The sequence below is a fragment of the Prionailurus bengalensis genome, chromosome A3 (genome assembly GCF_016509475.1).
Source record: "Prionailurus bengalensis isolate Pbe53 chromosome A3, Fcat_Pben_1.1_paternal_pri, whole genome shotgun sequence".
NCBI lineage: Eukaryota > Metazoa > Chordata > Mammalia > Carnivora > Felidae > Prionailurus > Prionailurus bengalensis.
This window is the reverse complement of record NC_057354.1, coordinates 22,760,247-22,772,473: the sequence shown is the minus strand read 5'-3', so window position 1 is coordinate 22,772,473 and position 12,227 is coordinate 22,760,247. Positions and strand designations below refer to the sequence as shown.

The 12,227-nt window shown below is 38.3% G+C and overlaps 1 protein-coding gene across 6 annotated transcripts in view; it reads right to left on the bottom strand.

The window, feature by feature from the left end:
- NDRG3 (NDRG family member 3) overlaps positions 1–12,227 on the bottom strand; it is a 69,471-nt gene that overhangs the window by 6,724 nt on the left and 50,520 nt on the right. For all 6 annotated transcript variants that reach the window (XM_043602430.1, XM_043602433.1, XM_043602432.1 and 3 more), the window contains 4 exons: positions 10,941–10,997; positions 5,123–5,226; positions 3,872–3,937; positions 3,698–3,749 (listed from right to left, as the gene is read on the bottom strand). In XM_043602430.1, coding sequence (XP_043458365.1) covers positions 3,698–3,749; positions 3,872–3,937; positions 5,123–5,226; positions 10,941–10,997 — 279 coding nt within the window. The remainder of the gene's footprint in view (positions 1–3,697; positions 3,750–3,871; positions 3,938–5,122; positions 5,227–10,940; positions 10,998–12,227) is intronic.

Sequence of the window (12,227 nt, the reverse complement as noted above, 5' to 3'; positions counted from 1 at the left end):
TCTGAGTAAATCTAAAAAGTCTGGCTAATTTCATTTTCTGAATCTGTTGCGAGTATGTAAAGAACTAAATGTTCAATCTAATTTCTCCTACTGGCTACATAACTTGGGGGTTAGTTACCTATTTTAAAATGTGAATTGGACCATGGGCCTCACCAGCTGGGGTCCTGGTGGCTTCCCAGCACAAATGGCCCTGACTAAGCCCTTTGCACCCCCGCTCAACCCCACCCCACAGCTTACCCCTTTCCTGTGTCCTGGGTTTGCCCTTCCTCACACCCTCTTTCCTGAGTCACAAGGTCTTTCACTGCCCCACCTAAATACTGACTACTCTATGTTCTCTTCTCTCACAGCAGTCATCATAATAAAGAGTTACAACCTATGTATTTACATGTTTGGTATCTTATACTCTTAGATCCATGGAAGCAGGGACCTCAAAGAAAATGTTTTAGGGACATAATCTGCAGGTTCAGCAATGTTTTATGGCTAATTTGATCAACCAAATCTCTCCTTTTTTCTTACACATGCTTGCCAAGCACACACATAAAAACACTGCTAAGAGCCTGGAATCTAGTGGGAGTGAAAATACATAATACAAGGCTGAAGGACATCACTTCAAAATTTCACAACTGAGCTGAGCGAGTAGAGAAGGATAAGTAGGATTTCAAGAGATAGAGTGAGAAGGGGTAGGTGTTTGAAGGCTTCCAGAGTCAAGGGAAAAGCATAAGCAAAGGACCAGGTGATGTGAAGTGGATGTGCAGAGCACGTGTGGGTTGCAGAGTAAGTGTGGTGTGAAGACACACTGCGAAGCAAAGCAAGTCTGGGAGGCAGACTGGAGCTGACCATAGAAGGCAAGAGGCCACAGAAGGTTTCTGAGGTAAAAGGATTTGAGTTGTTTTAGGAAAGTAACCAGCAGTGGCCTGTATGACAGACTACAGAGGCAGCAAGCCAGTTAGGGAGTTATTCAAATTACCTAGGCAAGAATCAGTAATCCGGCTGAACTCTGGGGATTGCTGATGGGCAGGTATACAAAACTCTTCTACAATCAGGGGATGATTTAAAAGCCAGGATCACCAAACCAAAGTTTTGCTCTATACAAATGACAATGCAGGCAGTAATAAGCAAATGTACCAGTTTAGTACAGAATTACGCATTAACTCTGAAGGGGAGAATTTAAAAACTGGATCCCTAACTGCCAAGTATAGGTGAGAATATAGTAGATATGCAATAAATATTTTCTGGAAGAATGAGCTCCCATATCTGGATTTAATATAATAAATATACTTTCCTTGGTTCACCACTTTGTAATTTCTACCAACTCTATAAGAATTCTCCATAGCTGGTGAGCCGAGCCAAGCACAATGGTTGGTTTTTTGACATGTCTACACTCTCTCCAGCTCCCCAAACGCAAAGACTCCATCTTACTCATTTTTGTATTCTCCACTGTATCGAGCAAATAGGGAGGAAGCTCAAAAAATGAGGCTGAATGAGTGAGCAAGAACAGTTAGCAAAAGGTACCAAAACTTGAGTTCCTTCCTGCTCTTCCCTACCAATCTATGGGATAAAATGCTAGCTCTTACAAGGGAGCTACGTTTGAATCTGTCTAGAAGAAAGACTAAATCTGTCTAGAAGAGCATCTACTTTGTGGTACACACAGGCTCCTGAAATTCTTATCTATAAACACTGAAGGTGTGGAAATCAGAACACAAGACCTTAGCTGTACTGGCCAATCTATATAGTCATGTAAAATTACTGGAAATGTTGCTTTAAGTCCATGCAAGTTAAAAAAAAAATTCAGTATTAGAAAATTCTGATAAGGATATCTTCTAAAAACAACACTCTTTTCTTGTTTTAGGTTATATGTTTATGAAGAAAAAAAATTTTTTTAAGTAATCTCTACACCCAGCGTGGGGCTCGAACTCACAACCCCAAGATCAAGAGTAGCATGCTCCACCAACTGAGCCAGCCAGGCCCCCTGAATAGATGTTTTTGATAGGTATTTTTGTAGCATGTATCTCTACCTTTTAGTTAGAAAACAATGACCTTTATCAAACCGCTTCATGAAAAACTGGGATCATCACTATAACTTTATAACACTGGGGGAATGTATGTATGTATGTATGTATGTATGTATGTATGTATGTATGTATTTATACATGAGCACATTTACTTCTGTTCTGAAGCCGTGCCATGTATTTTATACCAGACACAGAATGTTTTACAGGATAATTCAGGGAGGTATGAATATATCATCATATCTACTTCACCCCAGCCCCATAAACCTTGTCTATATCTACACCTCTGATTAGTTACTAGACTCCCTTTCCAAAAAGCCTTACTCCCTCATGTTTTTCTCTAAACAGGGCAGAAGTGAAGACTGTCAAAGAATACCCGGTAATCTCACACAGATACCTAAGTTATGTACACTGTAGGAAAAACAAGTGCAGACATAAAAAACGTCAACTTCATTTGTAATAAAAAAAAAAATACATATTAAAACAGTGGGACACCATTTTTAACCTATCAAATTATTAATAAAATTTAAAAATCTAATGCTGACAGGATGCTGTGAAACAGGCACTCTCATACATTGCTGATACCAACACACTGCTATCTATATCCCTTCTGAAAGGAATTTGGCAAATGTTATAAAAATTTTTGCAAAGGTTTATGATTTTTGACACATTAATTCCACTTCTAGAAATCTATCCCAGGGAAATGATCAAAAATTCATTATAGATGTTCAACAGCAACATTATTAATGGTACAAAATCTGATATAATCAACTGGAGAATGAGGGTAAGTAAACAAGGGTACATTTACAAGACTCAATATTATACAGATGTATGTACTGACTTTATAATATGAAAAAAGGCTACTAAAAATACTATCAGTAATCAGGTCCCCAAACCTTATATGTTTAGTATCACCCAGTGTGTGTTAGAGGAAAAGATAATAGTTTACCTTTGGGTAACAGGATTGTGATTTTTCCTCCTGTCCTTCTACTTTTTAATTTTTTCATTTTGTCTACAATGAGCATATATTATTTTTACCAATGTGTTATGTACTTGAGGAGGAGGCAGAGGAAAGCATAAAGTCTCTCAGCAGCCTTCCAGCCTGCTGATACAGTTCCAGGTGTATGGTGGCTGCAGACAGGCCGAGGCTGTCAGAAATCTGACAATAAGCAAATGGTGTTTAGTTATACTACTTGCCACGAAGTGAATGGCAGCACATAAAGCAATCAAAGGTAATAATGATCCCGTCTGATGAAATCTAGTGATTGATGAGGAATTCATTTTCCAAACTGGATAACAACGAGCAAACCCTGACACATGTAACCAGAAATGAAAGAAAAAAACAAAACAAACAAACAAACAAAAAAACACTAGTATTTACCAACGGTTTCTAGTGTGCCAACAGTGTGTGCTGTATATACATTTTACTGCATTTTTTGAAAAACATTTATTTGAGAGAGAATGGGCACGTGTGAGCATGGGAGGGGCAGAGAGAGGGATAAAGAGAACCCCAAGCAGGCTCTGCACTGTTAGCACAGAGTCCAACACAGGGCTTGATCCCATGAACTGTGAGTTCATGACCTGAGCCGAAATCAAGAGCTAGACGCTTAACCAACTGAGCCACCCAGGTGCCCCCATTTCATTGCGTTTTAACTTCACTTGTCTTCACAACATCAGGACATACTTACCACAGCCTCGACTGCAGGTGAACTGTCCCCTACCACCAATAGAGTAGAACACCTGAGGAAAGGCAAAATAAGTGGTGACGTTCTGCAAACAGCACTTATATTCTACTGAATACTAAATTAGTCTATGAAAGGCAAAAATATTTAGCAACTCACTAGGGAAACTGAGGTACTTACTTTAATGTCTTCGATTTATTATCATTTTGGCCCATCAAAGGTCTTTCAATCTCCAGGTCTCTGCGTCTAGAAAAAAAGAAGGAAACAATACACTTTTCAGGTAAAATCATGGCAATTCAGATTATTTCCTGGTTGTGAACACCAAAATGTTTTGGAAGGAATATGAGACTCTCTTTCCTTCACACCTGATGAGGGAAAGGGCCCTGTGCACTTTGTTCACAAGCAGCCCTCTCAGTAGCATCGTGAGTGGTACAGAGCAGGAACAAGGTTCCTGGCTCAACCCTGATGGACACAGTGGGATGCTAAAAGTTTATAGGCAACTTCAAAACTCAATGACAATGCTACTGAAATCCTCAAGTTCTAGTGTTTAATTTTCCAACTAGTTTATAGGAATAAATTCCTTAAGAAAAGGGGAACTTTTGAGGGAAAACCTGTAACTAACATAGTTTTACATGGTACTTAATAAACCTTTCTGATTTCAACTAAAAATAAGGAGGCTCTGTTATACAGAGGAAGGAGCTAGAGAGACCAAGTTCAAAATCTCTGGGTGAGTCTGGGTAAGTTACAGCTGACCCATTTTCTCAATCTTCTCCCATGTACCCAGAAAGCTAGCAGGAGCTAATATTTTTACCCTGGAAAAGCTGGTCCCAAGATAAGAATCAGGCTCTCTCAATGACTGGGGGAGACACGAAAGTAGGTTTTGGAATACCAAACAAAAGAGAATTTACTAGTGTCCATGCGCTACTTCTGCCTGATGACAAGATGTCAGCAAAGAGAAACGGAATCAAGGCCCAAGACTTCTATTCTTTTCTTCTTCTATATATGTTTTTCTGTCTCGCCTCACACTACCTGTATGTTTTTGTGTGTATGTAACTTAGGTACTTTTTTGTCTTAAAACATCCTAAAACTACAACTGGTACTTGAATTTTCCCAAAACAGCCTTCAGTTCATGCATTCTTTCCCCCCCTCCCCCCAAGTAATCTCTACATCCAACACGTGGCTCGAAGTTACAACCCCAAAATCAAGAGTCGCACATTCTACAAACTGAGCCAGCCCCCATTCATTCTCCTTGAAAGCTGTATTCCTGTCTGTCTGAAAGCCCCTCTTTTTCTGTGGTACAACATCATGAAAGCAATCTCATTACACAACACTGGAAAAAGTAGTTTATTTCCCCTTCTACTCTCCTTCAAATGTCCATTATCTTTTTAGAACTAGTTTATACTTAAGTGGAGGAATAGGAAACAACTGTACCCATTATAAGAACCCAGGAAGAGCTGTAGGTTTTCTTGGTTGATATCTTGGGCAATATGCAGTCGGTAAGTTTGAATCAGGTCCAGGTTGGCCTGCAACTCTTCCTAGAACAAGTGAAAAGAGACACAGGTAAACTTCTGAGCTACAGCACAAGTGTATGTTGTTTGGTTTGCATTCTCAATGCCCAAAGCCAAATCTCTCTGCTCATGATGGCAAGTGGGGCACAGGGTATGACTCTTAATCTTGGGGTTGTGAGTTCAAGCCCCATGTTGGGTGTAGAGATTACTTTAAAAAATAAATAAATAAATAGAACATAAGACTTCTCTTAATAGACATAAATCTTTATAATTAACTTATCTGTACTGATATAATACAAATATAATCACTGTTACATATATATACTATCACTTAGTAATATCTATAGATTACATTCCATTTATATTTTTCAAGTTAATTTATCATTTAATCTTATTACCAACACTATTAATGGTATAAAATACAAGAGAAACAAATAGTTCATGCAGTGTAGTGAGTCTCCCTCCCAACCAACCATTGTCCAATGGTCTCTCTCTTGCTGGCCTTCTAAAGGTCATTAGAACAGCTGCCAGGTTCTTGTGTACACAAGCATATATGTACATATGTGTACACCTATACACAAGCACACACACATCCAGTAATCGGTTTTAAGCAGAAGAGAAAATGTTTGCTTTGGAGGGAAGAAATGCATCAGGGATAGTGAGGAAGCCAGTTAATCCAGGGCAGTGTGTGTAAAGGTCACCATGAAATCTTGTAGAGAAATATAGATAAGGAAAATATTTGTTTGCATTCTTACTACTGTATGCATGAAGTGAGCCAAGAATACAATTGGAAACTGACCAAATGGATCAGAGTCCACCTGAAACTGAAGGGCACTAGAATCACTCTGAGAAAAGTGGTAAATGCTAAAGAAATTATAATAAAAGTAAGTAACGAATGAAGCACATAGTAGAATAGCAAAATTTGAGATAAAAGAGGGAGGAAGTGATAATGGTTTATAAAAGGGGTAAAACTGGCTTAAGTGCTAATGGACTTCCTAGGTAAAGCTGTTATATAAAAATTGCCCCACTTGTACCCCAATGTTTATAGCAGCACTCTCAGCAATAGCCAAATTATGGAAAGAGCCTAAATGTCCATCAACTGATGAATGGATAAAGAAATTGTGGTTTATATACACAATGGAATACTACGTGGCAATGAGAAAGAATGAAATATGGCCTTTTGTAGCAACGTGGATGGAACTGGAGAGTGTGATGCTAAGTGAAATAAGCCACACAGAGAAAGACAGATACCATATGGTTTCACTCTTATGTGGATGCTGAGAAACTTAACAGAAACCCATGGGGGAGGGGAAGGGAAAAAAAAAAAAAAAGAGGTTAGAGTGGGAGAGAGCCAAAGCATAGGAGACTGTTAAAAACTGAGAACAAACTGAGGGTTGATGGGGGGTGGGAGGGAGGGGAGGGTGGGTGATGGGTATTGAGGAGGGCACCTTTTGGGATGAGCACTGGGTGTTGTATGGAAACCAATTTGACAATAAATTTCATATACTGAAAAAAATTAAAAAAAATAAGGATAATTGTTAAGGAGTAAATAACACACAATGTCCTGATACACTATTAAAGTTCCACTCAATCTTGAAAAAAATAAAAATAAAAAAATAAAAAATAAAAATTGCCCCCCGCCTTTTATTTATAAAAAACACAAATCGTGGTCTGCTAGACATACCTTGCTTCTCCCCTTAAAGGGTGGTAGAGATCACTCCTTACCATATGTATGTATCATATATGTAGCTGTCTCGTTTATTTATACTACCTGTTTCTCTACAACCTTAATACAAATGGCCACTCTTGCCCGTGACTCTGGGGATCATGACCTGAGCCGAAATCAAGAGTTGGACGCTCAACCAACTGAACCACCCAGGCACCCCACAAATGACCACTCTTTTTAACTTTTGCAAATTTGATAGATAAAAAGAAGATATTGCTGTGGTTTTTTCTTATTGGTGAAGGTAAGATTATTCATGTTTCTAAACCTTATTTGTTCCTATTTCAAAACAATAGAAGCAACATAAGCATTTGCTTGCTTAAATTTTATTTACAATTTTTTTAAAGTTTATTTATTTTAGCAATATCTATGTCCAGTGTGGAGCTCAAACCCACAACCCCAAGATCAAGAGTTGCACGCTCAGCTGACTGAGCCAGGTGCCCCAAGACTTTATCGTTTAAGAGCAGTTTTAGGTTCACAGCAAAATTCAAAGGAAGGCTTCTTTGTTTTGAGCAAACTACTCCTCATTCCTGGAATGATCTTCTCCCCCAGCCCAAATCTAAAATGTTGGATTTTATTTGTCCTTCAAGGCCCAGCTGGGATACCTCTGCTACCTTGAAGCCTTCCCTGATCTTCAAATCAGAAGTAAATCTTTCCTGCCTTTGAATTTCTCTAGGCCCCTCACAGTACCTCTCCTAGGGCACTCTCGCAGAGTAGAAAGAGGAAAGCTTCAGAGTTAGCACAAATCTGGCTTCAAATCTCCTCCCTCGATATGCTATTAGCTGGAAACCAATTCATACTTCATCTGTAAAGTGGGAATAATACAATTCCCATTATGAGATCATTAGATTGAATTAATACACATAGAACATCTGTAGATATTCAATGAAAGGTGGTTCTTACTACTTATCCCTTTTTACCTATGCTACAATAGCATTTCTGTATATCCTATCTCCCTACAGAGTGAACTAGAGAACAAGGGCCATATCTTACATACTTTTGTCTCTTCCACACACTTAGCATGGAATTCTGTAAACTTTGTGAACTCTTTTTTAAGGTATACAGTCAAAACCAAGCATGCTATGGGGGAGCTGGGTGACAGTTGGTTAAGGGTCCGACTTCGGCTCAGGTCATGATCTTGTGGTTCTGAGTTGGAGCCCCGTGTCGGACTCTGTGCTGAAAGCCCAGAGCCTGGAACCTGCGTCGGATTCTGTGTCTTCCTCTCTCTGCCCCTCCCAACTTGTGCTCTGTCTCTGTCTCTCAAAAATAAATAAATGTTTAAAAAAAACCCAAGCATACTATGTCTACCCACCATGTGTGAAAAGATCATAGTCTTTGAGACTTCCAATTAAAGATGTTGGACTAAAATACTGCTTTACTCTTTCCAGAAAAGTCCTAAAATTAACAGCAAAAATTTTTCTTTGTAGTCATAAACTCATAAGGACAAAGGCAACAGGAAAAATAACAACAGCAATAACATTCTGAAAGTGGGAAAGCAGAAGGAAGACTATAATCGTTTATTTAGCAGACTCAGCAAGGTTGCTAGGCTGGCAGCAGGGAGAGTGAAAGAAGTCAGTGAACGTGTACCAAGGAGCCTAAAAAGGCTCAAGGACTGTTGGCACCAGTTCTCTCTGCAAGCAGAGGGTAAAGATGGAGCTACCAAAATAAGATTAGCTCCAAGTTCTGTTAAATAAAAACGTAACATCAGGAGAACATAATAATCAAAACACACAAAGCAAAAACAAACAGAATTGAAGGGGGAAATAGAAAATTCACCAATAATAGCTGGTAACTTTAATACCTCCCTTTCATTCATGGATGAATAATGAGGTAGAAGATCACAAGGAAACAGAAAACTTGAACAATACTGTAAACCACCAGACCTGACAGACACCCAGAGTACACTCTACTTAATAGAAGCAGAATGAATACACATTCTTCTCATGTGTACATGAAATAGACAGACCACGTGTAAAGACCATATGCTAGGACATAATAAATCTCAATAAATTAAAAAAGAAATGAAATATTAAATATATCCTCTGATCACAATGGAATAAAGTTAGAAATCAGTAATAGGGAAATCTGGGAAATTAAACAAAATACTCCTAAAAAACTAATGGATCAAAGAAGAAATCACAAGGAAATTAGAAAACACTTGTTTTGTTTTGAATTAAAAACATTTTTTTAATAATTTATTTATTTTTTAATTTACATCCAAGTTAGTTAGCATATGGTACAATAATGATTTCAGGAGTAGTTTCCTTATGCCCCTTACCCATTTAGCCCATCCCCCGCCCCCCACAATCCCTCCAGCAGTCCTGTTTGTTCTCTATATTTAAGAGTCTCTTATGGGGCGCCTGAGTGGCTCAGTCGGTAAGTATCCGACTTTGGCTCAGGTCATGATCTCACTGTTGGTGAGTTCGAGCCCCACGTCAGGTTCTGTGCTGACAGCTCAGAGCCTGGAGCCCACTTTGGATATTGTGTCTCCCTCTCTCTCTGCTCCTCCCCCACTCACACTCTGTCTCTCTCTCAAAAATAAGTAAACATTTAAAAAAAAAAAAAAAAAGAGTCTCTTATGTTTTGTCCCCTCCCTGTTATATTATTTTGTTTCCCTTCCCTTATGTTCATCTGTTTTGAAAAATATTTTTTTAATGTTTGTTTATTTTTGAGAGTGCACTTGTACACATCCTTGGGGAGGGGCAGAGAGAGAGGGAGACAGAGGATCCAAAGTGGGCTCTGTGCTGTGGGGCTCGAACTCATGAACTGTGAGATCATGACCTGAGCCAAAGTCAGATGCTTAACCGACTGAGCCACCCAGATGCCTCAGAAAATACTTTGAGATAAATGAAACTACCAAAACTTATGGACTGCAGATAAAGTGGTATGGCAAGGGAAACTTACAGCTGTAAATGCCCAGATTAAAAAAAAAAAAGAAAGATCTCAAATCCATAACTAGCATTCCACCTTAACAAACTACAAAAAGAGGAAACTTAAAGCAAGTAGGAAGGAAATAATAAAGATTAGAGTGGAAATAAATGAAATAGAGAATAAAAAACAGGAGAAAAATCAATAAAACAAACAACTGATTGGCTAGACTACCAAAAAAAAGAGGTAAGATTTGAATTACTTTTAAAAATAGGGAGGAAAGAGGAGACGTTATTTTCAATTTTACAGAAATACAAAGAATTATAAAGGAATATTATGAATAATTTATGCCAACAAATTGGGTAACTGAGATAAAATGGACAAATTCATAGAAAGACACAAAATACCTAAAGCATCTCAAGAGATAGACAAATTTGAATAGACCTTTAGTAAGTAAAGAGATTAAATTAGTAACATAAAAAAACATCCACAAAGAAAAGCTTTGGCCCAGATGGTCTCACTATGAATTCTACCAAAGATTTAAAGAAGAATCAACAGCAATCCCTCCCAAACTCTTACAAAAATTAAAACAGTACTTATCAGATCATTCAAAACCTTATTATCCACCTCACTCTTCCCTCTGAAAAGAGGACTGGGGTTCCCTCTCCCACCCAATAATTATCCATGACTGTCATTTCCGCTATAGACTTCAGTTTCCTCACCAGTAAAACATGGGGATTGAATAAGATAATGTCTAAAGTTCTTTAAGCATTGATATTCTTTGTTTATTTTGGTTTCTCTTTTCTCTGAAATTTCTATTTTTGTGAAGCCTTTCTCACACCTCATTATGTCTCTGAAGATGTTGGGTGAGGCACGTGATGTTGTCAAACATTAACAGATGGCATCCCGTTGACAGGAACAGGTGGCAGGGGAGGGGATTCTGCCTTCCCTCATCTCTTCAAATGCCAAGAGCCATTTGGCATTGAGTTAATACCTCTCCCCCAAGATTGGTCTTTGCTGGGCCACAAGCATCCCCCTCTGCACTGGACTAGGATCAGGTGAATTCTAAGGCAACCCATCTTTCCTGAAGTAAATAAGGTTTTGCTGGAAGTCAATAAACACGGCTGTCCTAGTTGGACTAGGCACTTACCTGCCCAAAGTGATGAGCCAAAATAATGTCCACAACATTGGTTGTCAAGCCTGAGAGCTAAAAAGATAAAAACGCCGAGTCAAGGGAGTTAAGCATACATAAAAATTTATCAAGCTGTCCACTTACGACTAGTGTACTTTATTGTGTACATGTCATTCTTCAACAAACTAAAGTACAGCTCAGTGTCACACATTTTCATGAGATGAGAGTTTCAAAGACACATGAAAACAAGAAACAATTCAGAAAAAAATGAAGTCTCCCTTCCAGGGAAATAATATCACCTACTTTGAAATAGGTGGCTGGAAGAAATCTTGGCCATTCCTTCTTTGAAAACTTAAGACCTAGAGCTCTTGGCTATTAGCTACTTCATTCCTGCCTGTATTTCCCACATTTACACTAGATTTACGGCCAATAAGGACTGACTTAAAACTACTCCCTTCAAGTCACCCAAGAGACAAAAATGATTTTCTCTCCTCCAGTTTTTGCTCTCTTCATTTTAGGGAGTGGGAGGAAACTGCTATGTTTATAAAATGTTCTTGCATTTGAACATTTTCCCCCTAATTTTTTCCATTTCAAAATGATGCATATCACAGTCTAATAAATGCAGCAATCTGTGCAAATCTGCAGACTGCTAGTCTATTTTCAGAAAAATTTCCAACTCAAATTATGTTGCTGATTCCCTGTAGCCTTCTTCCTTGGTTTTATGCTTAATTCCCACTGCTGACTTGGATCAGAGGTGAAGTGCTGAACTGGGGGTGCAGATGGAGAAGAGGAGATGAGGAGACAGACAAGGATATGGGAAGAGCAGGACCACATAGTCCCAGAAAGAGTAAGGAAGAAAGAAGCCCAGAAATCTTCATAGGGGTTACTAATGATCCAATGGTCATAAATTAAAGATAATTAGAATTAACAACCAATCTCATTACATGTTTAATACTCATAAGATCGTTCTCAAGCTTTTAACAATTTTATTAGGTTATTACACATAATTTATTATACATTACTGAGAATGTTCAGGTCAATCTTAACATACCCATGTAATTAGACAGGAATGAGAACAAATTTTAAATAAGGTTGTAAGAAAGAATTTCCCCTGCATCTGGCAATAGCATCGTTAATACATTTCATCCAAAGTATGCAAATTTCTCTAGAACTTAAAAAGTGGGGAGAAATGGATAAATTTTTTAGAATCTACTCTACTGGCAGGTGGAATATATTTTAATTCTAGTATAGTTAACATGCAGTGTGTTATATTAATTTCAGGTGTATAATATAATGATTCAACAA